This window comes from Carettochelys insculpta, chromosome 20, assembly GCF_033958435.1.
Source record: "Carettochelys insculpta isolate YL-2023 chromosome 20, ASM3395843v1, whole genome shotgun sequence".
Lineage (NCBI taxonomy): Eukaryota > Metazoa > Chordata > Testudines > Carettochelyidae > Carettochelys > Carettochelys insculpta.
This window is the reverse complement of record NC_134156.1, coordinates 9,966,918-9,994,372: the sequence shown is the minus strand read 5'-3', so window position 1 is coordinate 9,994,372 and position 27,455 is coordinate 9,966,918. Positions and strand designations below refer to the sequence as shown.

The following is a 27,455-nucleotide window of genomic DNA, read 5'->3' as shown; positions in this document are numbered from 1 at the left end:
ATCTATATCTCCTGCCTGCATAGTGCTTGGAAGAGATCCTGCCCGGTGAGAATAAGTGGGCTTATTTAGCTTGCAGAAGACAAGACTGAGGGATAATTTAAAAGCACCTTTCAACTTCCTGAAAGGGGGCTCTAAAGAGGATAGAGGGAGCCTGTTCTCAGTGGTGACAGATGACAAAACAAGGAGCAATGGTCTGAAGTTATGGAGGGAGAGGTGGAGGTTGGACAGTAGGGAAAAAATTATTTCTCCAGGAGGCTGGTGAAGCACTGGAAAGCATTACCGAGAGAGGTGGTGGAATCTCCATCCCTGGAGGGCTTTAAGTCCTGGCTTGACTGGTTAGGATGCGTTATTTGGGGTTGATCCTGGTTTAGGCAGGCGGCTGGACTCGATGATCTCCTGAGTTCCCTTCCAGCCCTAGGATTCAATGAGTCTATGATGACATCACCATAGTCATTTCTTATGACATCATCCTCAGGCAATCTCCAGAGAAGCTTGTCGGGAAGTGAATCCCCAGCAGCGTTGTGGATTCTCACCGCAGGGAGTCTGTCCATCAATCGCCTCTCCCAGAAGTAGCCAATGGATCTTTAGAGTGGCCTGAGGCTCCCAGTGAGGGTCAGAAATGGGGGAGATGAAGATGCCCTTAGAAAGGCTTCAAAGTGCCAGTAGCTTCGGACCCATGTCTTGGCGCCCCATGACTGAGCCGGAAGAGAAAACAGGTGAATTGCACTCCTGGGACAAGAGCAGAGGTGAGACCCAGGGTAGTTCTGTGATGAAGTGGTGACTTTTCTCTGAAGAGATACAAGCAATCATGAGGAGTAAATTCCCAGGGCTGGGCTTTGCAAGGGAAGGAACGAACCAACATGGTCCTTCACACACTGCTCTGACTCCAAGTGATTTGCCACTTTGTGTAGTGTAGAGACCTTTGTCTTTTACTATGGGGATTAGCTGCCTGGGGTTGGAGCAGGTGAGCACGTGAGTCATATAAAGGGGAAAGTGCCCAACATCTAGCTGCTGTCCTGGTAACGTAACATTTTTCCTTTTCTCAGCTGGCAAGAAGGAGCTGGAGTTCAGGGTACAAAAGCCCCCCTGCCGCCAGGTATGGTCCTTGATGCAGCTCTTGGTTCCTTCTCAGCACTCATGATTGAGAAGAAGGGAATTGGTCTCAGTCACAGGCAGGGTTCCCTCAAATTTTTTTTTTCCCATCCATGTGCACAATAAATTTTGTTATGTGCACCGAGGCATGTGCAGTTGCGCACCACCAATAGAAACACATCCTGCCAGCTGTGGGCACTGTGGGTGCCCTATTAATCAGCTGGATTGCACCTGAATCTCTCCTGGATCGCTGCCCAAGTAGTCTTCTTACAGGGAATATTGGTTACAGGTCTCTTCCCAAAATCTTCCCCTCCCCTCGGGAAGAGTTCTCAAGGTTCACTGCTTTGAGCATACTGTGACATGAGAACATCTTGTTAGGCTAGAGGGACTGACAGACCTCCTGAGTTCCACTCCTGCCCCGCCATTGACTTGCTGAATGACTGTGAGCATGCTACATAACCGCTCTGTGCCTCAGTTTACCTTCACCTAAAACCAAAGCATCACAGGTGTCCATTGCTTTACGGATGGAGTGGGGTTACCATATAAAGAGAGGACTCCCCCGAGAGGGAGCGTATCTGTATCCGTAGCTATTAACTCACTTTGTATTAATGTGACAGAGAGGTAGCCGTGTTAGTCTGTACTCCAGCAAAACAAAGCAGCAGAAATGTAGCACTTTAAAGAATAAAAAAATGATTTATTCAGTGTTGAGCTTTTGTGGGACAGACCTACTTCTTCAGAACAGTTGGGTGGGTCTGTCCCACGAAAGCTCATCACTGATAAATCATTTTGTTAGTCTTTAACGTGTTACATTTCTGCTACTTTGTTTTCTTGTATTAATGTGTTACGGTATATGTAGTACATTAACACCGTGTGAGTTGGTAGATACTGATATAGATACACTCCGTGTCTGGAGCATCCTCTTTTTTGAAAGGTCAAATACGGTCACCCTAAGGTGGAGAAATGAGACATTTTTACCCCAAGAAGCTTACAGTCTGTGCACAGGTAACACAGCAAGAGAGGACAAACAGAAGGCGCATGTTGGGCAATGAGTGTGGGAAGACCAGAGGCTCTGACAGTAAAAAAAATCACGAGACAGGATTTGGTAGCTGTCTAGTGATTTACACTTAGCTCTGCTCTGAGGGATTTAAAGGAGAATGGCGTGGAAGCGCACAGGGGATCCCAGATAGCATATGGGCCAGGGCGTGCAATGAAAATGAACACAGACTATTCCCTCCCTAGCGTGCTGGAAGAGTTAGTTAACATCTGTAAACTCCTCTTAGACTGCGCTCCAGGCAGAAGGAGTTTTTACAAACACTTTGACTTCTCCCTGGAAGCTCCAGGCCAGTCACAGATGCAGAAATACTGTACCAGCTTGTGACAACTGTGGCTGTTTGCTCTGTTCCTATGGCTTGCCTGGGCCTGTGTCCCCTAAAGAGCTTGGGCAGCCCCGCAGGAGAGAGTCAGGCACCACGCAGCTGATTAGCAGAGCACCCTCAGCTGACAGTGTGTGTTTCTATGGTGGTTCACATCCAGACGTGCCTCCATGCACATAGCAAAATTTATTCTGCAAACACATGGGTTAAAATTAGAGGGAGCCCTGCTCATCATCCTGAGAGCATGATTGACTGGGGAGTTATAAAACAACGTTCTTTTCTCCCTCAGACTCCTCGTGAAGTTTACCCACTTCCTCCTTCTGTGTGGAGGAAAAGTGCCCTCCAGCCTGGCTTTACCCAACCAAGAATAGTGGAGCAGCCCAGGCTGGCTCACCCGAGGCAGCAATCTGCACACCTGATCAAGGCCAAAAGGAAGACGTTAATGACGGAGAAGAAAATGTAAGAGAGACAACAGCAGGCTTTCACTCCGTGGCAGCCACAGAGCTCGGTCTGCTTGGCCTGTGCTCTGGAGTCGTTGTAGCCTAAGGAGCTACATTCTGCCTGTCTAACTTCCCCTTTGTGGGGCCTGGGGCCAGGTGGGGGGGCCGACATCCCAGGAAGGGGCCTAGGGCAGAAGGGGTGGGGCCTAAGGCAGAAGGGGCGGGGCTTACGGCGGTCAGCCCTTCACGCCACCTGGACCACAGTGCTGAGCCCTTCCCTTCCCTCAGAGCCTTGCTGAGCAGCAGAGAAGCCCTGCTGTGGCACTTCCAAGGGGCCCAGAGCTTCGGACAGGCCATTCCAGATGACAGACAGTTCCAGTGTTGTCCACATGCTCACAAGCTAAGAAGGGTTAGGCTGGCTCTGTACCTAGAGAGGAGACCTCTATGGCAGGGTTGGTCAACGACCGGTCCCTGACATGGCTTAGGAGGGCAGCAAGCTGGTCTCTGGTGTCACAAAGATTGAGAACTACTGCTCGAGGGCAGTGTTTTTAACCATTTTGAGACCATGGAACAATGACAATAATACACGTTATGCGGAACACCTTGGAACGGTTTCTTCAAAAAAACAAAAATTGCCGTTGGACAAAAAAACCCACAAACGAACAGCAACTTATTCAACAAAACCAAAATGAAGAAATTTATTGGGGTACGGTAGCAATGAAGAGGTAACATTGTATCTGGTTTTAAGGATGGAAAATAGATTCCGTTTGTGTAGGATATCAAACCAGTGTCGGACGCCCGTGGCACACCTGCGAGTGGTTTGTGGCACACCGCTGTGCCGCGGAACATAGTTTCAAAACCGCTGCTCTAGGGCACTGCTGTGAGCCAGAGGCCGAGGTGTTAGTGAGTCAGGGTGTCTCCAGCCATGTGTGCAGCGTGTGCCTGCACCCAGACTGGCCGGTGTGTGTTAGCCAAGTTTGCTTCCAAAACTCCACGTTGCTGACTCGGCCCCATGTGCCAGACCCATCTCTGCACCGGTGCGGCAGCTAGAGCAAACCTCCCAAATCCGGGATTCTCTCAGCTGGCAACGTTCGTTGCTGTCAGGACCACAGATCTTGCAGGACCAGAGGGTCCAGGGCCTGGGAGGAAGAGGGGCCAGCCAGATGGGCAGGAGGCCAGGGCAGAGCAGCTACAGCTGGCTGGGGGGCAAGGGGAGGGCAGCAACTGGGGAGACTGGGCCAGGAGCAGCAGCTGGGAGCAGTGGCCCGGGCTGGTAAGGGTGCACGTGGGAAACTCTGGCCTGCAGAAGCTGTGGCCGGGGCTGTGTTCAAAGCCCCTGACTGGCAAGTGGTGGCTTATCTCTGGGCCCAGGTGGAAATCCGCTGTCCCCGGAAGCCATGGCTGGGGCTGGATGTGAAGCTGTGCCCTGGCAGGGCTGGGGAAGTGGGGTCTGGGGCTGGAAGCTGGTGGCTGGAGAGCCTGTAGAGGGTGGGGATGAGAGGGGGTCAGGAAGGCGTGGTGGCAGCAAAGAGGGGAGCCCAGGAGCTGGGGCTGAGATGTGGGCAGATTTGACCCCCCCTGGTCTGCCATCATTCCTAGTCCAGGACTACTCATACCCCGAGGGTGCTGGACCAAGGAGGTTGAACCTGTACGTGAGTTTGCTGCTAGCATTTCTGGGGGGTGGCGGGAATAGGGCAGGGTTCTTAGTGCCTCACCAGCTGGAGCTGTGGGAGAATATGGGGGGTTGCGTCTCCCCTTCAGCGTCAATACTGAACCCCTGGTCCAACCTGGTGTTGAAGGGAGCCAGAGTGCTGCTGGGAGCAGCCGCTGGATTTGACGTGAAATCAGCATTCCAGTGGTCGTTAAAGATCCCAAGGCTCTTCTGGCAATGAAACAGGTGTGAAAGGGATATTGCCAGGTCAGATGCGTCCCCTAATTAGCCTACGCGAGAGAGCGTCCAGTGGCACAGCTGTGCCGATGCATGTGTGCCACTGTAAGATCTCCTGCGTAGCTGCTCTTTGCAGACCTGTTTTGTCAGAGGTGGTTTTTTCACACCCCGAGTGATATAAGTTGTGCCAATGTAAGGGGCAGTGAGGACATGGCTTTATTTTTGATTAAGGTCAGTTGAAATGCTGACAGGAGTCATCAGGAAACCGAACCGCGGTGGGAAGGGAAAGCCTTTCTTTTTCTTTTCTTTTTTAAGCACGGAAATATTTCCCAGCCTTCTTTGAAACCCAAGAAGTGCCACGCTGGGCATGGGAAGCACATGAGGAGGACAGGGTGGTCATATGGTAAGACACTAGAGCGGGTCTAGGGAGATCTATGTTCGTAGCCTGGCCTGTGTGAGTTTGGGCAAGTCCCTTACTCCGTCTGAGCTTCTAATCCCCATTCAACAGGCAGGAGGTGGGGATAAGATTTCAATTTTCTGTCTCAGCTATTTCTACTGGGGCATGGATGTTTCATCATTACATGAGGATATAGCATCTGCCACAGTGAGGTTTGAACTTAGCTGGGGCCTCCCATTGCTGCTCTAATACAATTAATTAATCCCACACAAAGTTCATGGGTGCACCAGGTGGTATGTAAATAGGAGCTCTGTACTCCCGACAACCAGTGATTTCTGTTGCATGGATCCTTCAGGTACCATGACTCCAGAAACTGGATGTGCAATGCAACAGGTGTTATATGTGCTTGAAATTCAGCAGAGAAATAACTCACCGTTCCTCCTCCGTGGCCAGGTCTGACTTCCTCCTCTCAAAGTTCCAAAGCTTATATCCAGCAACGAATAAATGGAAGGATTCAGATCTTGGGATCGAGATGCTGAAGTTGCAAAGGATAAAGGTCAGGAGCTAAAAATGGTGGTTTACAAAAAAAGGGTGCCAGCCAGCCAGGTCTCCCAGTGCCAGTCCTATGTCCCAGCTACCAGACTTTCCTTTGTCTGCTTACCAATCACCCACAGTACTTGGTGGTGTGAAGGACCATGTTGCACCTGGGGTACAGATGCTCCATAAAGACAGGAGAGAGGTTTATCAGCAAGTATTAACATTTGCAGGAGGGCTCTGAATCCATCTCCCGTTAACACATCAGAGCTCTCTTGCTTTGTGTGCCCACAGGAGCTCAGGGAGAGCTTGGCTTCCTCTGTGGAACAAGAGCAAATCTATGCTGCTCAGGTGATGTATGGGACTTTGTTCATCCCTGTCTAGGATGTAACTAACTCCGGGTGTGTGTCGTAAACCATTCCAGCGGAGTCCTAGAGAGGCTGTAGCAAGTGAGAGGCAGGGAGAGGGGGAATCCTAGAAATGTAGGACTAGAAGGGACATCCAGGGGTCTTCTAGTTCAAGCCCCTGTACTCATAGCAGGACTACGTATTATCTCAGCCATCCCTGACAGGTGTCTGTCTGACCTGTTCTTAAAAAACCTCCAGTTAGGGAAGTTCCACAACCTCCCCAGGTAATTTATTCTAGTGTTTAACCGCCCCAACACTTAGGAAGTTATTCCTAATGCCCAACCTAAGCCTCCCTTGCTGCACTTTGAGCCCATTGCTTCTAGTCCTGTTGTCAACATTTAAGGGGAATAATTTTTCTCCCTCTTCCTTGAAACAACCCATTAGGCACTTCAGGGCTTTGACCATGTCACCTTCTCAGGCTTCCCTTTTCCAGGCTGAACAAGCCTAGTTCTTTCAGTCTTCTCTCAGAGCTTATGTTTTGTGGGCCTTTGATCGCTTTTGGTGCTCTTCTCTGGATTTTCCCCGATTTGTCCATCTCTTCCCTGAGATACGGTGCCACACGAAACTCATCTGTGGCCTTATCAGGTCATAGTAGAGCCCTGGAAATCCCAGGTGGTTTTTTTCTGTGTGTCATTAATATCCATCAGATCGTATTGTAATGAAGTCAACCAGTGTGGGTAGCTCTGAGAGAGGGAGAATCCCTCTAATGGCCTGACAAGTGGCATGTAAGATTATTCACCCAACAGGACCTGGCGATTGCTCGGTTCCTCCCAGTTACCCTGCTAGCAGGACAAATCCCTGGCACAGTGACAGGCTGGAGGACTTCTTCTAACCAAGTGTCAATCACCAGTAAATAGAAAGCAGCCCTTCATCTTCTGTAATAACCTCCCGCACCCCTGCGGGACTGGTACGTATTGTTATTCCCCTAATAATATTATTTACATGCTCAGAATCCACCTGACAAGTGTCTCATTGTGGCTCGGGTGCTGTAACAGACAGCAGTTACCTGGGCACCTCTACAGTCGCTGTGCGGAGCCCAGGCAGTTGACTGCAGTTCGAGCTGTGAGGTTAAAATTTGCAGTGTAGACGTTCAGGCTTGGGCTGGACCCAGGCTCTGAGTCCCTCCCACCTCATGAGGTGTCCAAGCCTGGGATCGAGCCTGAGCTCAAATCTCTACACTTCCATTTCTTTAACCTTGCAGCCTGAGCTCCATGAGCTGCCATCTGCTGACCTGGGCCAGCTGCAGCCTCGCTGTGGGCCTTTCCTTGCTGGGTAGATGTACATTTGCCAAGGTCCTGGTCACATGTGAGCATTATCCCTCTCCCGAGGCTTCTTCCTAGGCCCTGATGACTGCGAGGAGACCTCTGCCTCCCTGTCGTCTGGGCCTGTGGAGAGACCAGCCCTGCAATCTACTGTGTGTTCTGCTCCAGGCCGGTCATACCGTCTGCCCTCTCTGCTTTTACTCTGGGCTGGGCGTCGCTGGGAGCTGGGTCGGACGTCTCTCAGGATTGCTCTGGCCCAAAGATTTATTCCTCTCCCGTTTGTCTCTTTAGGCCCTGGGCTGCCTTAGGGTCACCGATGAGTCTGTCCTGTCTGCACTTCGTAACACTGTAGGTACATCCCCGGGGGACGTTCATTCTCTTTATAACATGTTTTTAATGGCAATGTTGTCTTCCATGGCTCACGCTGTCGCTGCATTGACAAGAAATGAGTCTGACCTTCTCCTCCTCCTGGAAGCAGACTCATGGCTAAAGCGCCAGTTACGGTCATGCTGTTGCCCAGTCTGCAATGGAGAACTGGGTTGGAGGAAGGGACGCGTGGTGCTGCGGAGCCGTGGGACTGAGGCAGCCAGTGAGGGAAGGGGAGGTGCACTGTGAAGGGGACAATGTGAAACTCCAGGCCAATGGGAAGGAGATGGCTTAGCCAGCACCACTTATTACACAGCCTGCCTGAAGCGGCTCTAGAATCCTGCAGGCTGGTCACCATGCTGCTCTCTTGTGACCAGATTTGCCTTGAGTTCAGGCCATGGAGTGTGATTTATCAGGGAAGAGCAGGAAGCAGTCCTAGGGCACAGACATGAGGTTTATTAGGTTGGGGAGAGGGTTAGTCACTGGGATATTGATGCCCGAATTAATACACACAGAAAACTTGTGTAAGAGGTGTGGTAAGGTGCCCCTGGGTCCTGCCCAGGTCCCACACCTCTCCCTCTGGCTGGAGGGTTTAGGCTGCTCCCACCTCTGTTGTTCTGGGCTGGTTGGTCTGTCTCTTCCCCTCCCCTAGCATGGCCAGCCTCCCAGGGGGAGGGGAGGGGAGGGTAGCCCAGGCCTTCTTCTCTCCCTGACAGTCTATTCCAAACACTTTCTGATCTCCTTAACTGTCTTGTCTCTCCTTATTTCCCTCTCAATGGCCCCCTGTCTTGTCCACCTCCTCTCTCGCTCTTCCCCTCTCCTTTCTGGCCTGGGATGGCTTTTAAAAGCCCTGCCAGCACACCTGCAGTGAGATCAGGTTACTTAATTGCAGCTGCTTTCACCTGGGGGCGGAAACAGCTGTTTCTCTTCCTCTCTTAGCTCTGGCTGTGTGCTGAGGTGCCTCCCCCTTCCTGCAGACAGGGTCTGTTACAGAATTTAGGACTGCAGGGATAGGAAGTGGGATGCTCAGTGGCTTTTGTCCAGCCTGCTAAGGACAGCTATTTTTTCCCAGCTGCAGGTGTGCAGGAGTCTTCCTGTGCGCTATGAAGTCACTAGGACCCTACTTTTATTGGGTGAGTGATTCATCTAGTCCCTTTTCTATGTCAGTGCCGCAGAGTTCAGCATCCAAGGGAATTAGATGCTGGTCTGATGCCGTACAATATGCGTACATTTGAGCTATGTTTTATTATAAAGTGTTATGGCCCTGACAGCCTATATTGTTCATACATGCTCCGACGCACATCTAGACATGTGAGCATCATAATTCTACTCTGTGCCTGAAAATGTAGCCAGTAAAAATACAGGCCAGTACTCCAGTCTCTGAGTTCCAGGGAGAAACTTTTTAAAAGACTTGTTTTCATACAGAGAGCACTAATATCTCTATAGCAACTACGCTCCAGAACAATGCCCTTCAAGGTCTTTTGCACACACATCTCTTCTTCCTGCAGAATGGTAACATTTTAATGATCAGATTAAGCAGACATTGCATGAAGAACAGGCCGGTACCTAACACGGCTGTGTAACTAATATATCTTCCTGTTGCTACATTGAGACCATAGGGGTTGGAAATCAGCATTGCTGTTCACACCAACTGCAGCTCCATCCCTGAATCTGTAGAACAACACACAACACTTGTATTATTGATTGCTCTCACCCAGCCTTTCGTATGTCACATCACTGCTTTAGACAGGGTTTCTGAACAGCCCTTGTCGCTAGGGAGAAAGAATGTGAAGTATTATTGAGATGAGATCCAAAGAGGTACCACTGTCATGTAAATGTTTCCAGTGGAAGTCAAAGGGCTGAAGAAACATGAGGTATTTGTTTAATGACTAGCTTTCCTCTAATTGTAACTTGAAATCTCATGAAATTACTGGCATCTATGGACAAAGTTTTACATGGCCCTGTCTCTGGCCACCCCCATGTTCTTCAGCCAACAGTGCTTTCCTTCTCTGAATTTAGCAATACACATCTCATAGAGCTGGACCCCTAAATGGCCACCTCAAGGATTGAGCTCACAACCCTGGGTTTGGTTGGCTGATGCTCAAACCGCTGAGATACCCCTCCATGCATGTGGAGGCTTATAATCGAATTCTGCTTTCACCCTTCTCCCTCAAGAGCTAAATCTCTTTGTAATCTGTGGGGTAGAATGGCATAATCACCTAGGCTGTGTCTACATGAGCCCCTTCCTTTCGAAAGGGGCATGGTAATGAGCAGGTTCGAAAGATGCTAATGAGGCTCTGCAATGAATATGAATATCTGGTGTTAGGAAGAAGGGCTTTCGAAAACTGGGGAGGTCCTTTCGGAAGGTCCGGTCTCCACAGCGCCATACGATTCGAAAAGCTGCACTTTCAAATCGCTGCAGCCACCATTATGCTAATGAGGCACTGCATATTCGTTGTAGTGCCTCATTAGCATCTTTTGAACCTGTTCATTAACATGCCCCTTTCAAAAGGAAGGGGCTCATGTAGACACAGCCCTAAAAAAAGGAGCAAGAGCTAGGAACTCCTGAGTTTTAATTCCAGCATCAGCTCCTCATATGCAGATTATTTCTGGACTCATTTATCCAGTCTGTAAAATGGGGATAAGGGAAGTGTTGTGCCTGTTAACTAGTTATTCTCCACACAGGGCTCTGAAGATGATGGCAACTCTATAAGTATTATATGGGAAAACGTAGTGGTGTATACGTGTGAATTTGGGGCAATCACATGTGCTATGCTCTGTTTTTGTGGATCAGGAATCCACCACAGAATTCCCAAGAGGCAAAGAGAAGCCAGATGTGGATTATTATCATCACCAACTATGGGCTCAGTGCCTGTTGGTGTCCGATGTCTCCCTCACTATTTCCTTCCATCTTTCCCTGTCCAGTGCGGAGTGGATGACGACTTGTCATTCCCAAAGAATATGACACCATATCTTATGCTTTCTCTCTGTATATTCTCCGTCCAGTGAGTTCTTGTCTTTGAGACAGGCTAGGGGAAGGCACATCACGAACATTTCTTGGACTAAATAAATTACATGACACTCATGTTGAACACATGATATTGTATCAGTCTGTGGCTCCCTGATGCCTGCTGTAGGGAGAGGTGAATAGGCAAGTCTAGTTAAGGGGAGTGAAGAGACCTGCGGACAGGGATTTGGGAGGTCTGTGATACAGGGGGTCATGGGGCAGGATCCATAAGAGAGTCCCTGCTAGTAACAGGGGGAAGCCCTGAGTGAGAGGCCTGGCTGGAGAGCAGGATGTCAGCGTGTGGGGGAAAGGCCACCAGCGTGTGTTAGAACTTCAGAGGGTGCTATTCACTGTGGAATGTGAGTCCTGTCTGCCTGAGGCTCGGTCTACACTAGGCAGGTAAGTCAATTGCAGATACACAGTTTTAGCTGTGGCAGTTATGTAGCTAGAATTGATTTATCTGGAATCGACTTACCTGGCCATCTTCACAGAGGGAGGTCGATAAGAGAAACTCTCTTATCGACCTCCCTTGCTCCTTGTGATATCGACCCCAAATAGTTCGATTTCACACATCTCTACCGGGCACGTGCAGTGGAACTCTGGAAGATTGACCCTGACCGGAACAACAAGAAGTCCTGTGGCACCTTATAGACTAACAGATATTTTGGAGCATAAGCTTTCGTAGGCAAAGACCCGCTTCATCAGATGCATGAGTGGGGCAGTGGTTTCAGAGGGGTATTTAAAGAGTGGGGTCCCAGTAAGTGGGAGGGCCAGAGCTGACAAGGTCTATTCAGCAAGGTGGAAGTGGCCCAGTATCAATAGTACTTATCAAAAGAGGAAAAAACAAGTTCACTCAGACAGGGGCATGTGAGCCTTTGTCAGAGTCTAATGGGGAGATATTAACGCCCAGGGCAGAGAAGCTGGTTTTGTAAGCTGCGAGCCACTCCCAGTCTCTGTTTAATCCTTGGTTAATGGAATCAAATTTGCAAATGAATTGCAGCTCAGAGATGTCTCTGACCGGGTCGATCTTCTGCATAACATAGACAAGCCCTGAGTTACAGCCTGGGCACTGTTGCCCTGGGTGGGGTCCCAGCACTCTCACCCTCCTGTTGCTGGAGGATTTGGAGCCCTGCAGGATGGATAAGGGGGATTTCTGCATGACTGTGTTACAGAGAGAGGGAGGCTGGGCTGGCTGCAGAGAAACACATCAGAGCAGGGCCAGGCAACTGAGCTGAGGCATCCCTACCACAGGATGGCTCTGTGGGATCAGATCTGGCTCAGACACTATAACCTGGGAGCTAGTGCGGGGCGCAGAGCAGGGCTGCACCCTTCCAGTCCTTAGATGCCAGGAGAACAGCGTGTGTTTAGAAACCAGCCAACTGGTGACATGGCACAGGAGATGGGTGGAAGGATGCACACATGGGCAGTGGGTGAACCTCCTGCTTGGGGAGGCAAGCTCCCCAGCCTGTGGCCCCACCCATGCTCTGCCCAGACGCCTCCCTCTCTCTGCTTACCCCTTCCAAATCTCTGAACCCAAGTGCAGCAAACAAAGTTTAAAAAAAAACCTCTCCTAAAATGTCTTTCTGCCACAGTGTGAAGACTGGCCACGCAGATGATACGTAACTAAAAGCACTAAACTTGGGAATAAATGTCAGTCACAGACTGGATTTAATTAAATATTACGGATACATGACGCATCTCTTCTCTGTTTTACATTTACTTAATCAGTATTTCTAAGCTGGTCTCATGTTTGAAACGTACTCTTAAGCTTTCAAAAAGTCATCATTTCGGATTATTAATATTTAATGCGCTGAAGCAGAGACATTATTTTAAATTAATCCATCAGAGTGGTTTAGCGTGTTCATAACCAAATTAGTTGTTTTTCAAAAAGGGAACACTAATTTATTTTGTGAGAGCTTCATAACAATAGGCATGCTTATGAAATTGTTTATGTTTAAGTTAAAAATAGGTCTCCAAAGACTTTAGGCATAACAAAGGATTTGGAGCAAGTACTACGGTAATTAAAATTAAAATGTGCACGTTTGGTAAGGGAGGTCTTTTGAAGAATTTATTTAAAACTGTATGTCTGAAGATCCAAGCATATAAGATTAAAGCTGAATACTCAGACTGTGCGTCTAGAAGTCTATGCAAAGATTTTTTTTTTGAGATGTAATTTTATAATCTTCAGCAGCAAACTAATGCAATATTTAATGCAAATTTTAAACTAAGGTCCTGTAGACATAGTAATGCATGACTGTTTTTGTCAGTCAGTTCAGAAACTGATAGTCTAGACCAGGGGTCAGCAACCTTTCTGAGGCAGAGTGCTGAAGTTAGACCTTTTGACCTCTCTGTAGGGTCCGAGTGCCGGTGATTACTTTTTAAAGTCACTGAGTCTATGTCTGCATGGTGGACGCTATTTCGGGATACTGCCATATCCCAAAATAGCTACCTGCATCTGTGCAACGTGCCCATTGTCTTGAAACAATTTTCGAGATAATGGGCACGCTATTCCGGCATACCCTGTACGCCTGCCTCAAAATAGAGCATTATTTCAGCATGCAGCCCCGTCTAGACAGCGCCACATACCAAAATAGCCTATTTCAAAATCTACTCAAAATAACCTATGCAATTTGTGTAGCTCAAATTGCATAGCTTATTTCGAGCTTGCAGTGCCATGTGGACATAGCATAATAGTCCTACTTACAACAGCTTCATTAATAAATGAATCAAGATGCAGAGCTTTATTGTTTAGGTGGTGGTTGGTAGGGTTCACTGGTCTTTTGTTAAGCCACAGGTGGCCTGGCTTTGAGCAAGCTCCTAGCTGCATGGGGGAGGAGGGGCGGGGCTGAGCTTCTGCCTTACATGCCGAAGAAAATCAGCTTGCGTGGCACTCATGGCACCCGTGCCCTGGGTTGCTGACTCCTAGTCTATACCTGCAGATTGGCACTTATCTGTTAAATGGCTTTGTTACCACTTAATGGCTCTTTCACTGGTTCAGTGTTATGCTAAGAGGTCTGGCTAGCAGGAAGGGTTTTCACTTGTAATAGAACAACAAGAAGTCCTGGGGCACCTCACAGACTAACAGATATTTTGGAGCATAAGCTTTCATGGGCAAAGACCCCGTTTATCACTTTTAATAGGCCTACTTCCGGGGAAGAGTTACCAGGCTTCAACAGCCTGCGGAGGGAGCCTGCCAGAGCCATCAGAACAGGGACAGGAAGAGGGGACAGGCTGAGCACTAAGACCCAGGGATGGCATTTCCTCCCCGGCCTCCCAGACCCACCGCCCCTGGAAGGAATGAACAGATGTGGGAAAGAGAGGAGGGAGATGGGGAGACCAGAGGAGAGGGGAGGGCATTGGGGCTGACAGCCACTGTGGCCCCGGGGCAAGTGGGGAGGGGCACCAGGCTCTGGGTGGCCAAGGGGAGAAGGGGCGGAGCCTAGAGCAGCAAGTGCCACTCAAGCGCAGCGCCGTCCCCCTCTCAGAGGCGTGGGGAGACCGCGGCGTTGCAAAGGGGCCCAGAACTCCGGCTGCCACTGCTGTTGAAGTGGCAGCGGCAGCAGCCAGAGGGCCAGACCCCTGTGCAACTGCCCCCTTCCCCCTTTCCCATCAGTAGGCCTGCGGGGGGGAGTCTGTCCAGGTGGAGGAACCGTGCAAGGTGGCTCTTCTCCTTGCAGGGCTCCTCTGATTAGAGGCCCTCCCCCCCAGGCAGACTGAGCCCATGAGGAAGTTGTGAAAGAGGCCAGCCTTGAGCAAGGCTGGTTCCCTCTGTCTGGTGGCTGCAGTTTCCTGACAGAGAAAGGCCTGAGTTGCGCCATTAGCGTCAGGTCTGAATGGATGCAGCCATCGCTACAGAGATGGGATACAAGGGTTGGGGGCTGTGCTGTTGGGCAGGTTCCCTGATCTGCCTCTAACCCAAACCCCTCACCATAGACAATGCCTCCGCGCCCCCCCCCCCACATGCTGGAGGGGCTCTGCTCTTATTTCTGCTCCTCGGTTCTTTTCTATTCCTGCCTGAGGAGCCATCCTGCATCTACTGGGTCAGATGGCCTGTGGGGCACCATCAGCCACGTGCCAGCCTGCTGCCCTGCTGAGCTTGCCTCAGCGCCCAGTTCCCAGTGTCTGGGCTGTGGTGTTCATATTTGGTCATGGCCCTCTGGGTTTGTGCTGTGCTTGGGGCAGGTTGCCTGGACGTGGCAGTGGTGAAGGAGCTGATCAGACACCTGAAGAAGGGGAGCCCCGCTCAGAGAAAGGATGCCCTCGCTGCTCTGGCCATGGCTTTGCACACGAGGGCGACATTCCCTGAATCCCAGGTGATAGCTCCTGCTGAAAGCAGACCAAAGGGCTCAGGCTGGGCCTTTCCCTGGTGCCAGTACTGCCAGCCCCAGTAGAAGATGAAACACAATCAATATCACCACTCTTCTTTTCTGTCCCAGCAGAGTGTGGGGAGTGCCCAGGCCAGGCTCACAGGGACCCTCGAGCACCTGGCATCATCATGGGACCCCACGGACGACTCGGTCCTGTCTGCAGCCACCTGCCTGGTCTATCTGGATGCCTCCAGTCCCACTGCCCTGGAGGTGCTGCTGAAGTGCCTGACCCAGGAGAACATGAAGAAGAAAATGAAGGTGCAGATTCCGCCTGACCACAGCTTGTGCCTCTGTCCTCCATCCTTTCCTCTGTCCACTCCAAGACCACTCCTAAACCTTTGCCAGATCCTCTGCCCATTGGTTTCCATTGCCTGGGGAAGCTGAAAATGGGGTTATCCCAGACCATTCCGTCCCCCACGACCTGGATCAGCATGGTGATTCAGACACCATAGCCTGACACAGCGGCTCAGCTGCATTGTCTGATGACGTGCAGCTGCTCCCCTCTCAAGGGCTCTTCCTTTGCCAGTGGTGGCCCCAGTTTTGAACGGGAAAAGCTGGGCAGTGGGTGTTCTTCTTCGAGTGTCCCCGTGGGTGCTCCACATTAGGTGTCGGGCTCGCCCGGCGCCGCAGATCGGATCTTCCAAGCAGTTTCTGCCGGACCGCGCATGCGCCGGTGCGCGCCGCTCCCCCGCGCGCTCCCGGCCATGTGCGCGATCCGGTCCCCGCCAGTTCCTCTTAACCGCCGTCGGCTGCAGACGGAATCCAACTAGGCTAAGGCCAAGTAGTGTATTCAATGGCTTTATCTGTTTTTTCTTAAAGTTTTTTCAGGCACTTAGGCTACTATAAGCTAGCCGTTTGTTATTTTGTAAAAAAAAAAAAAAAAAAAAAAAAAAAAAAAAATACTTCGTGCCCACGAAGGGCATGGAGTTCCTGTTCAGCCACCCACAACCAAATTCTTTGGTGGCGGAGTCGTCGCAACGTGGGGGAATAAACAAACATGCCAAAAAGCTAGAGCTGTTGGGCAGAAAGGTCTACTCCTCCTCCACGCTACTGTTGCCAATGGCAAATTACGCAGCGCATCTAGCGAACCATAATTTCAACAACCACATTAGGTTGACCTCCCTCATGGACTCGCTTCCAGAGGGCACGAAACCAGTGCTCAAGGCCATCATCCGACCATTTTATAACCAGTGGCAAAGGATCACCACAGACACATGGGTGCTGGAGATCATAGCCACGGGGTACGCCATCCCCTCCCAGTTGCTCCCACCGCCATGACCTCCACCCGGGGCCCCACCTCCAGGAGACCTCCCATGTAGCGAGGCTCAAGCAGGAGGTAGACCATCTCATGCTCGTAGGGGCAGTGGAAAGAGTGCCGGAGCAACTGCAAGGGAGAGGGTTCTACTCGAGGTACTTCCTCACGGGGAGGTCCATCTTAGATTTTCGAGGCCTCACCGGTACCTGCGCAAGCAACGTTTTCGGATGATCACAAACGCCTCCATCCTTACGGCACTAGACGATGGAGATTGGTTCGCAGCCCTCGACTTACAAGGTCCTACCGTTTGGGCTCTCCTCAGCCCCCAGAGTCTTCACCAAGACCTTGGCAGTGGTGTCAGCCTACCTGCACAGACAGGGGGTATTTATATTCCAGTATCTGAATGACTGCCTACTCAAAGGGGCCTCAAAGGAGGAGGTACTACGCATAATATGTGTCACAGCAGGCACGTTCTCTTCGCTCGGCCTGCTTATCAATCTGACAAAATCAAAGACAGACCCCACACAGGACATAGAGTTCGTAGGGGCACGCATAAATTCTATTACAGCGAGGGCGTATCTACCAGAGACTCGCTTTCGGGCCATCGGCTCCCTCGCGCAAGGCTTCACCTTCAGCCCTATGGTGCCGGTTCTGACGTGCTTACAGCCGCGGGGCCACATGGCAGCAGCAACGTTTCGTACAACAGAACGCCAGGTTACACATGCGCAGCATGCAGCATTGGCTGGCGAGCGTATACAAACTGGCAGCACACACTGTTCACAGGATGGCGTCGCCCACAACGGAGGTGCGCAAATCCCTGCAATGGTGGGTAAACCCAGAGAACCTGCTAACAAGGGTACCCTTCCACCAACCACACGTATTGGTTTTTCTTACTACAGATGCCCCCCTCATAGGGTGGGGAGCACACATGGGCGAAGAGGTGACGCAAGGGCTGTGGTCCTCTATGGAGCAGTCACTGCACACAAATATACTGGAGCTCAAAGCAGTGTTCAACGCCTGCAGACACTTTCGAGACCAATTGAAAGGCAAGGTAGTCGGGATCAGTACAGACGATACCTCCACCATGTTTTATATAAATCGGCAAGGAGGAGCTCGGTCCCGTGCCTTATGTGCGGAAGCAGTCCGGTTGTGGAACTGCTGCATCGCCAACAATGTAACCTTGAAAGCCTCGTACTTACCAGGCGCTCGCAATGTGAAGGCAGACCAGCTGAGCAGGCGTTTCGCACTCACGCACGAGTGGCAGATCCGTCCCGATCTGCTGCAACCGATTTTTCCACGCATGGGGTTTTTCCCCAGATAGACCCTGTTTGCTACTCAGCACAACAAGAAGTGCCCACAATTCTGCTCCAGGGCAGGACTGGGACGGGGGTCCCTGAGGGATGCCTTCGCGATCTCATGGAGGGGCCCCCTGCTTTACGCTTTCCCTCCTACAGTGCTCATCCACAAAGTGTTGCAGAAAGCCAGGAGGGAAGGAACCTGAATGATCCCGATAGTCCCAACGTGGGATCGACAGCAATGGTTCCCCCTATTCCTGCGCATGTCGGACCGGCCACTGAGGTCCCCTCCGGTGGCGCGGGATCTGCTCACGCAACCCCAGGGGTCCATAGTGCATCCGCACCCCCAAAGCCTGCGACTACAAACGTGGTTAATCCATGGCTCAGCTCCCTAGAGAGCACATGTACGGAGGAAGTGCAGCAAGTCCTAGAAAGTAGCAGGAGGACTTCCACCAGGAAGACCTTCCAGCAGAAATGGACTCGCTTTACGGCATGGTGTTCTACCAAACAGCTAGCCCCCTTTCGGTGCCTATGGCTGTGATATTAGAGTATTTACTGGACCTCAAGAGAGGAGGACTCTCGCTATCCTCGTTTCAGGTCCACCTGGCCGCCATTTTGGTGTTCAGACACGAAGAGGAAGGGCACACGGTGTTCGCCCATCCCATGGTTACCAGGTTCTTCAAAGGGCTGGTAAGCCTATACCCCCCTCAGAAACCGCTTCCACCTCTGTGGAACTCGGACCTGGTGCTTAATGCGAAAAGGGGACCACCATTTGAGCCTTTGGCCACGGTTTCCCTCCGCCTCCTTATGATGAAGACGACCTTTCTTCTCGCAATCACGTCAGCTCGCAGGGTGAGCGAGCTTGAGGCAGTTATGGCAACGCCGCCCTGCGCTGTTTTTCCAAGGAGGCGGTAACCATACGGCTGCATCCAGCCTTTGTTCCTAAAGTTTCTTTCTGAGTTTCATACTAACGAACCTATTGTTTACCCTTGTTTATCCAAAGCCTCATAACTCTAACAAAGAGGTGCGCCTACACCTCCTGGACGTGAGCAGGCGCTAGCTTTCTATATGGACAGGACCAAGTCCTTCCGGAGAACGGATAGGCTCCTAGTCTCTATCGCTCCCAAATCAAAAGGAGAATGTCTCTCTTCGCAGAGAATCTCTAAGCACATCGTATCTTGCATAAAAATGTGCTACAAACTCAAAAAGACTCCTTTACTGGCCACGCCCAGGGCTCATTCCACTAGGGCGGTGGCAGCATCAACAGTCTTTTTTCAAGGGCGTTGCGCTAAAAGACATTTGCAGAGTGGCGACCTGGTCATCCTGTGACACCTTCGCCAAACATTACGCCCTTCACAGGGTATTCCAAGAGGATACCCGTCTCTCGGCAGCGGTCCTCTCGGGGACAAGCTGCACATAATCCGATTACCCACCTCCTATCTTGGGTTACTGCTGGGTAGTCACCTAATGTGGAGCACCCACGGGGACACTCGAAGAAGAAAGAAAGGTTACTCACCGTAGTAACGGTGGTTCTTCGAGATGTGTCCCCGTGGGTGCTCCACTACCCGCCCATCCTCCCCGCTCCGGATCTCTGTTTAGTGTTTTGCAGGAGCATCCGAGGCGGTTGGTCAAGGAACTGGCGGGGACCGGATCGCGCACATGGCCGGGAGCGCGCGGGGGAGCGGCGCGCACCGGCGCATGCGCGGTCCGGCAGAAACTGCTTGGAAGATCCGATCTGCGGCGCCGGGCGAGCCCGACACCTAATGTGGAGCACCCACGGGGACACATCTCGAAGAACCACCGTTACTACGGTGAGTAACCTTTCTTTATTGAGGCTTGGGTTTAGATCTAGGGCCCCAGTTTTTCCTGGGGGTGGGTGATCCTTCTGTCTCAATCCCCCGTAGGCTTTGGTCATGCTGGTGAAGCACATGATGGTAGCCCGTGCCGATGTCATCCAGGCCCTTATGGACCAGCTTCGCCATTCTCCCGTGTACAAGGTAAGGAGGCAAAGCTGCCACCATCTCTGGGAGTTGGGACAAGGTTCACTTTCCTTTCTTTCCCTCCCACTCTGACCGTTTCCATGGCCCTGCTTTGGGTTTCCAGGTGCCCAGTTCCTCTGACCACATGTCCGTTGGCTGCCCCCATGTCTGTATTTTCATCAATGTAGCCTCCGGGTCTTGCCTAAACTCTGGTAACTGTTGTCCTTGTGTCTAATTGCCCAAAGGGACATCTCCGCATTTATCCCTTTGAGGGTTGAGCGGTTCTTGTCCCATGATTGGGCCTAGTCCTACTCAAATCATTATATAGTTGGGAGCCCCGATGTGCACAGGCACGACACTCTCGTTACAGGAGCTCATCTATGTTTAAATATAGTTTACTGGTATGTTCAGTGCAGTCACAAACACCCCAACTCGGTCAGGTCAATAGTGGTACTGCAGAATGCCCATATGCAGCTCCAACACCATCTCTGGTAGAACAACTTGACGTGGTAGCCATCACCTTCCCCATTGTTAGTACTGGCCAATGTTCTGGCACCTCCTGAGGACTCCATCTCCTTCTCTGGCTGGCCCTAGACTGGAATATGTTATCCTTATGCAGTTATATTTGATGCATATTCAGAAGGAGATTTTCTCTCTTTCCTTTATTTGTGTTTCCTCACCTTGCTGACGTTGGAAACTCCTTTTCCTATGGGTCACTATATCAATGGTCTCACCTGATTATCACATATGTCAATTTGTTACCATGGTCTTTTTGGAGTAGGGATCACATTTGTTATTTCTGTCCTAGGTGTTTCTTTTGGCTCTCTCCAAGCTGTGGTTTGCCTGTTTAGTGTAAAATGGAAAGCCCCTAGGCCAACCCGCCCTAAAGTATCCTTTCCATTAAAAGTTGCAGCTACATATATTTCATCTCCTCAAGATCTCTCTAGGTGAAAGGTCCCAAACACATGGGTGTGGCCAAGTTTCAGGTGATCCCAGAAAGTTTGGTACAGCCACCAGTCCTGGCTCTCAGTGTTCAGTGCTGTTATTGAGCTGCAATTTACCCCTAAATGTCTTCTAAGAGCCCAGTCAGCAGTGGTAGTGTTGGTATTGGTCTAGATAGTATTGACCTCTTGTGGTCCGGCAAATTCTCTCATCCAGCCCCGGTCAGGTCCTGACGGTGCGGGACAAGAGAGGTTCAAGCTGTATTACTTAAACAAATAATTAAACCCAGAAGATCACAAGTTAAATATGAGTCAACAGTGTGATGCTGTTGCAAAAAAAGCAAACATGATTCTGGGATGCATTAGCAGGTGTGTTGTGAACAAGACACGAGAAATCATTCTACCGCTCTACTCTGCGCTGGTTAGACCTCAGCTGGAATATTGCGTCCAGTTCTGGGCACCCCAATTCAAGAAAGATGTGGAGAAATTAGAGAAGGTCCAGAGAAGAGCAACTAGAATGATAAAAGGTCTGGAGAACATGACTTATGAAGAAAGGCTGAAAGAATTGGGCTTGTTTAGCTTGGAAAAAAGAAGATTGAGGGGGGACATGATAGCGGTTTTCAGATATCTTAAAGGGTGTCATAAGGAGGAGGGAGAAAACTTGTTCTTCTTGGCCTCTGAGGAGAGAACAAGAGGCAATGGACTTAAACTGCAGCAAGGGAAGTTTAGGTTGGACATTAGGAAAAAGTTCCTAACTGTCAGGGTGGTCAAGTACTGGAATAAGTTGCCAAGGGAGGTTGTGGAATCTCCCTCGCTGGAGATATTTAAGAACAGATTAGATAGATGTCTATCAGGGATGGTGTAGATAGTGGTCGGTCCTGCCGTCAGGGCAGGGGACTGGACTCAATGGCCTCCCGAGGCCCCTTCCGGTCCTAGTGTTCTGTGATTCTATGATTCTATGAAATATATAGGAAAAGACATATAGGCCAGCAGGCTGGTCTCTTGGTGATGCTCCTAGTTTATTGTAGTCTCTTGGGTTCTTGTTTCACGGGGCACCCAAAGTGGGTCTCCAGTCTTGTTAGGATGCCCCCCCACAACATCCTGCCCTTCCGGGCTTAGAGCACGGTAATGACCTCTCTGGCTGGTGGCACTGCCAGCAAGGTTCCCTAGGCTGGGCACTTGCATCCTGCAGCCCAGAGAGACTTGGCGTTCTCTCACTTGTAACACAGAGCCCCTCCTGGGGCTGCCTTCTCCATAACACACTCATGCAGCCATCCGTGGGCTTGGTTGGCCTGAAGGCCTATGAGTGGCTGATCAGCCCTGGCGCATTCTCTTCATGTGTTTCTCCACAGCATCGCGCTGCTGCTGCCAATCTGCTGAGCACCATCAGGCTGGAGCCGATCCGCCGGGAAGGCCTGGAAGAGGAGGTGTTCCAGCTGCTGGTGGAAAAGCTGCACCAGGAGCCATTTCTGGTGAGGTTCGGGGCTGTGGAGGGGAAAACACAATGGAATGAAATAGCCAATTGCCTTCCCAAAGAGGGACTTTCTAGAGTATAGATCAGCAACCTGCCTGTGGCAGAGTGCTAAATTTGACCTTTTGATCTCTCTGTGTAGTCCCAGGGCCAGTGATACTTTTTAAAGTCACTCATAGTCCTACTTTTAACAGCTTCATTAATAAATGAATTAAGATTCACAGCTTTACCACTAGGGCTTAGAGCAAGCGTTTGGCTGCATGGAGTAGGAGGGGTGGGACTGAGCTCCCGCCTTGCATGCCAATGAAAACTGGCTTGCCTACCACTCTTGGCATGCATGCTGGGGTTGCTGACCCCTGGTCTAGAGGGCACATCAGGGCCATGAGCCATCTCCCTTGGTTTCCCTTCTCCAAAGAAGGAATAATAATGTAACGTTTCCACCCCAACAACCGCAGTATGGAGGACGTGCTAGAGGATTCACTTTCATAGAAGTATGGGCCCAAGACACAGTCAGGATCCAAGATCCTGGGATATCTGAATAGGGGGTTTGACTGTTCTTGCTCTGGAGGTTTGGAGCTAGATGACCAGAACTCAGAGCCAGGTCTTGGTTCAGGCTAGTGTTAGTCTTGATCTTATTGTACGTGACTCTGGATTCATCGTGGGGGGAAGAGCAAAACACTGAAAAGATGCTGGGGCTGACTTTGATGGGATGGACTATGTCCTGAACCCCCCTACAGGAGACCAGAGGCCTTGCCACACTCGATCTCAGCAAGATGAGCAGAAAAGAGGTCCTCCAGGAAGGCTAGAGTGGCTGTCTTGGCAGCGGCCAGTCAGGACCCAGCAGGCCGGTATAAAAGAAGCTGCTGGCCTAGGCAGGTCTATATACTGACTAGGAGACCAGCAGTGCTATGGACAGCTCTGAGTGCAAGCTGAACTTAGACCTGGGTGAGGTCCAGGTCCAGTGGCTGAAGAGTGTCCACAAGCCTCATGCTAGAACCGGTAGCACCATGGACCAGGCTAGTCAGATCCTCGCCTCAGAACCTTAAAGAAAACCGGGCAAAGGGGGGCCCCGTCACACTGACCAATAAAGAACCCTTGCATGCACATAAAACGCCCCACCCCGCCCTGCCCCGTCCTCGCCAGGCTGCCAGCTCTGAAATACTCCCACCGTGGCCTGCCCTGGCTCTTTCCCTGACCCGCCTCTCTCTCCGGGTCACAGGTCGTAAGAAAGACAGTGGCAATGACTGCGGCAGTGCTGCAGATGAAGGGGCAGATCTGGGATCTTGTGGAGAAGTAAGCAGCAAGTGGAAGAGCAGAAATCCAGCTCTCTTGTGTTCCTGTCCTTCTCTGTGAGCTGAACAAAGCCCAGTGGCTGCTGGGGAGGGCTGGGTTTGTTTCCATGATGTTATCTCTATGCCCAGGCCTTGGGGAACCTGCCTGCTGGGCTCCTGACCTCTGGTCTCAGGGTTCCAAGGCTCAGACTTTCCTCTAGGCCAGATGGTGTCAGGTGGCAATCAGACTTCAGGGCAGAAGCCTGGGGAAGGAGCATGCTACCTTGAGTGGGGAAGCCTTGGCCCTCCAGCCAGGTTCTTCCTCTGTCCCCAGTGGGGGTGTGGTAAAATGTAGCCACACCCAGAATTACTGCTCAGACCCCCAGGTTTGGGGCTGGGGAAGCCACTGACTCATGTTGGTGGATGTCACCAAACTGGGGGAAGAGTTTCACTTTGGATGAGCTGCGACCACCTTGAAGACGTGCCCCTACCACACCTCTCCTCCCCAAGGGCTTATGTACAGAGCAGCAACCTCTTCGGGGGCTCCTCACTGCTGGTTAGCCGCAGGGGGCGGCAGAGCTGCAGGTCAGGTGGAAGGGGAAAGGGTGCTGGAGGGTCTGGGATCTGCCATGTAGGGCCTGGCCCCAGGGTGGGCTGAGATGGCTGGGAACAGCTAAGAGGATTTGCTCCTCTCCTCGCACCAGCCTGGGGAAAGAATCCGACTTTCTCCCAGCTGTAACTGTCTGCTGTAATTGAAAAAATAGCCACCGTAGGCTGGAAAACCAGTGCTTAAAGGAACGGTGCCCCCACAGTGGTCCCTCATCTAGGGAGCACGGGAGCTGCCTCGGAGGCAGAAGGTGGCAGCATAGTGGGAGTGCCTTTAAATCCTGTGGGAGGGGAGATTCGGCCTTGTTTCCCTCTGATAATGCCGTGTGCATCATGGCAGGCAGCTGAAGGAGAAGAGCGAGGTGAGCCGAAGACAGGCGGTGGTGTCATTGGTAAGTCCTGTTCTCTTCTGAACAGCGAGACACACCAGTTACCCTAGAGGCAGGGTGTGGCTGGCAGGGAGGAGCTGTGTGGATCCCTGGGCTGGATCCCCATCTGCCTTGGCCAACACCTCTATTTGCTGTGTCCCATCTCTTCTGCCAGACTCCCGACATGACTTCCTTTAGGCTGGGGCCAGTATCAGCCTCCTGGTGCATCACCACCTCCTTCTCTTGACCTGCAGCTAGTCTGGTTTCAGACCTGCCTGAGCAGCCCACAGTAGCGTGCACGGCTCTGGAAATGGGTTGTGGCACTGTCTCTGGGTACCAAACAGCCCAGGCGACTGGCAATTGAAATCTGTTACTCCCTCCTCCCTCCCCGCCCGCCGATGGCCAGCTGTCTGTTCTTCCTCTTCTGACCACTGCCCTCATCTCAGACTGCCCGCAGGCCTGGGCCCCGTATCGGCAGAGTCCCATATTGCTTGGATGTGGAGAAGAACTGAGCCCTCCGCCCTGGGGGTGATCCCTGCTCGGGGCTCAGGTGTGGTAGCAGAACAGCGTGGGAGATCTTGCACGAATGCAGCCCTTGCTGGAGAGGTTTTCGGACCAAACAGAAGAGTTTGGTCTCCAGGACTGCCCATCTCACTCCTCACACCAGCACTGCGGACGCACAGTAAAATAGCCCTGGCTTACTGTTACTGTGCACCATAGACTGGTGTCAATTGCTGCTGTGGGGGCCCAATCTGCTCTGGAAACATTGTCAGTTTTTTTCCGAACCGCTCTGGATTTTGATCTTTCAAAGTGCCTGTGGCTGGATCCCTGGTGGCTGAGTTGCCTGGTGCCTAGATCACAGAGTAGGAGGGCAGAAACAGGGGGGTGCTGGTCCCCTGCCCCTGTGCTCTTGTCGCAGGAACCCTGAACCACTCCCTTGCTAGTTCTTAAGTTTGGAATGTGTCCTGAATAGTCCAGAGTCCCCTTAGTTGGGGCCTCTCAGTAGGTTTGCCCCTTTTTCTCAGAGGGTAGGGTGGGGGCTGACTTGCTCCTGGGGCTGCTGAGCAGACAGGCTGTGGTTCATCTCCTGAGAACTCTGAGCCTCCGGCTGTCTCCCTGCTAGTCAGCCCCAAACGGAGCCAGGCTCCTCCTTTTCCCCTCCCTCCAGGCCTGGCATTGGTTGTAGGTAAAGCAGGATGGGGCTAGGTGGTGGCAGAAACTTTCTTTAACCCCCATGTTGGAGTGTGGGGGACCCCAGGCCCTGCCCCCCCATCCACAGCCTGGAGTGACTCTCCCTCACCAGGTAGAACAGAAGGTTTATTAGTCGGCAGGGACTCAGTGTAGTACAGAGGGGTCAGGACAGCCACCAGAAACGGGCCAATCCATTCTGGGGAGAGGAGTCCCCCAGGGGAGCTCCCAAGCCAGGACCTTGGCCCCCCTTTGTCTCTCTCCCCAGCTCAGGCTAGCACCCTTCCAACTCAAACTCCAAGCTCCGCCGGGGCTTTGTCCTGTTTCCCAGGAAACAAAGGGGTCACCTGTGAGCTATTACTCCCACTTACACGCTGATGCTGCCTCGTGAAATTTCCGGAAACTGCAGCGAACTACAGGGCATCAGAAGATGCACGCCAGCTAACCAGGGGATAAAATCCCACACCCCCGACTTTGTCACACCCTGGGACGCCGGGCCCTGTTTCCCTCACTTTCTCCCAGTGCCTTGCGCCTCTGCTTCCATATCTCCTGTCTCTAGGGCGTCCTGGGTCTGCGCAGTAAGCACATGTTCTTCACCCTGCTGGAAATGCTGGAGCTGGACAGCAGTCCGGCCGTTCGCATACAGGTGAGCGTGTTCTCCGGTGAAGCGCATGGCTCTGGGTGTCCAGGACCAATGGCCCCACCTGTGCGTGTAACTTCTCCGGCTAGGTCATTCGGGCGTTTTGCACCTTGGGAATGAACAACAGGTACGTGCTGAAGACCCTGTTGCTCAAGGAGAAGACAGATGGGGCTATTGCCAGGTACAGTGCAGACTAAACAATCAGAGATAATGACCAAAGTCCATGGTGCCAAAAGCCACCTGCACCCTGGGGCAAGGGGGGAGAGGGGCCTGGCTCCATACTTCAGGAGGGGCAGGGCCAAGGATGGAAGGGGCGGGGCCTAGGGCATTCAGCTCTTGGCACCACCCGGACTGTGGCGCTGCCATCCCCCGCTCCCCTGTATCTATGCACAGTCAGAGCAGCGCTGCCACAGCAGTTCAAAGGTGCCCAGAGCTCGGGTCACTGCCAAGTAGTGGTAGTGGTAGCCAGGGTTCTGGGCCCCTTTGAAACAGTGGGCCTGTGGGCAGCTGCACCCTCTGTAACCCCCCCCATTCGAACAATGGGCCTGACCAAGGTGATTGAGACTGGTGGGGGTCCTGGCAGAGGTTGGTCAGCTGGAGTTCTGCAGTGAAGCTCCTGCTGGTCACCTCTTCAAGTTTTGAGGGGACCAGTCAGGTCCGGCTGGAAGTGAATGAGGTTGGCTGGGTTGCAGCTGGGTAAGAAATGGGCATGGCACATTCCAGCCCAGAAGAGGTGCCTGTTGCTTCAGGGAGCACGTGAAGAGCGTGTTCTCCAGAGGCAGGTGCACCTCTCTGCAGGGCGGGCAGTGGGCTGATCCCGGTTCCAGGGGAGGTGAAATTCTCCCCAGTGTCCCTCCTTTCCATCCCAACCTCTCATTGTTCTGCTTTCTCTCTGTGTTTAGCGAGTGTGCGAAAGCCTTGAAGATCCTCCAGAAGCTCCCAGGTGCCAGAAGAGGTCAGCTCTCTCCGTTCTCTTGAGGTCCCACCAGCTGGGGTTTGCCTGCGGCTGGCTGGGGGGTCCGAGGAAGCAGCTGACGTGGAGGGAACATTGGGGATTTAAAACACAGGCGCTGTAGCCTGTGGTTCTTCTGGATGGGGAATGTCTTGCAGCGTCCCCAAGTGTGTGGGGAGATTTGAGTGTTTGGGGGGTTGTAATATTAATTTATTTGGTGTGTCTGTAGAGCTTGTTTCTCCATTCCTTGGGGCAGGGGCTGTTCTCCGGGTACCATGGACAGCAGTCAGGGTGTCTCACTTGGCTGGACGTAGGACTAGAGTCTGCTGCCCACGGTCATGCTGGATAGTACCTTG

General features: G+C 51.8%; 1 protein-coding gene across 1 annotated transcript; it reads left to right on the top strand.

Annotated features, from left to right (window-relative positions):
• The first annotated feature begins 619 nt into the window (after positions 1 to 619).
• Positions 620 to 27,285, top strand: HEATR9 (HEAT repeat containing 9). Its single transcript, XM_075014875.1, has 17 exons — positions 620 to 716; positions 1,047 to 1,096; positions 2,755 to 2,924; positions 5,644 to 5,746; positions 6,019 to 6,075; positions 7,685 to 7,741; positions 8,832 to 8,892; positions 14,949 to 15,079; positions 15,206 to 15,417; positions 19,223 to 19,226; positions 19,588 to 19,680; positions 21,956 to 22,075; positions 23,294 to 23,367; positions 24,292 to 24,343; positions 26,067 to 26,153; positions 26,237 to 26,328; positions 27,050 to 27,285. The coding sequence occupies exons 1-17, from the start codon at positions 620 to 622 to the stop codon at positions 27,123 to 27,125; spliced, it is 1,536 nt and encodes a 511-aa protein (XP_074870976.1). The 3' UTR covers positions 27,126 to 27,285.
• Positions 27,286 to 27,455: the final 170 nt, after the last annotated feature.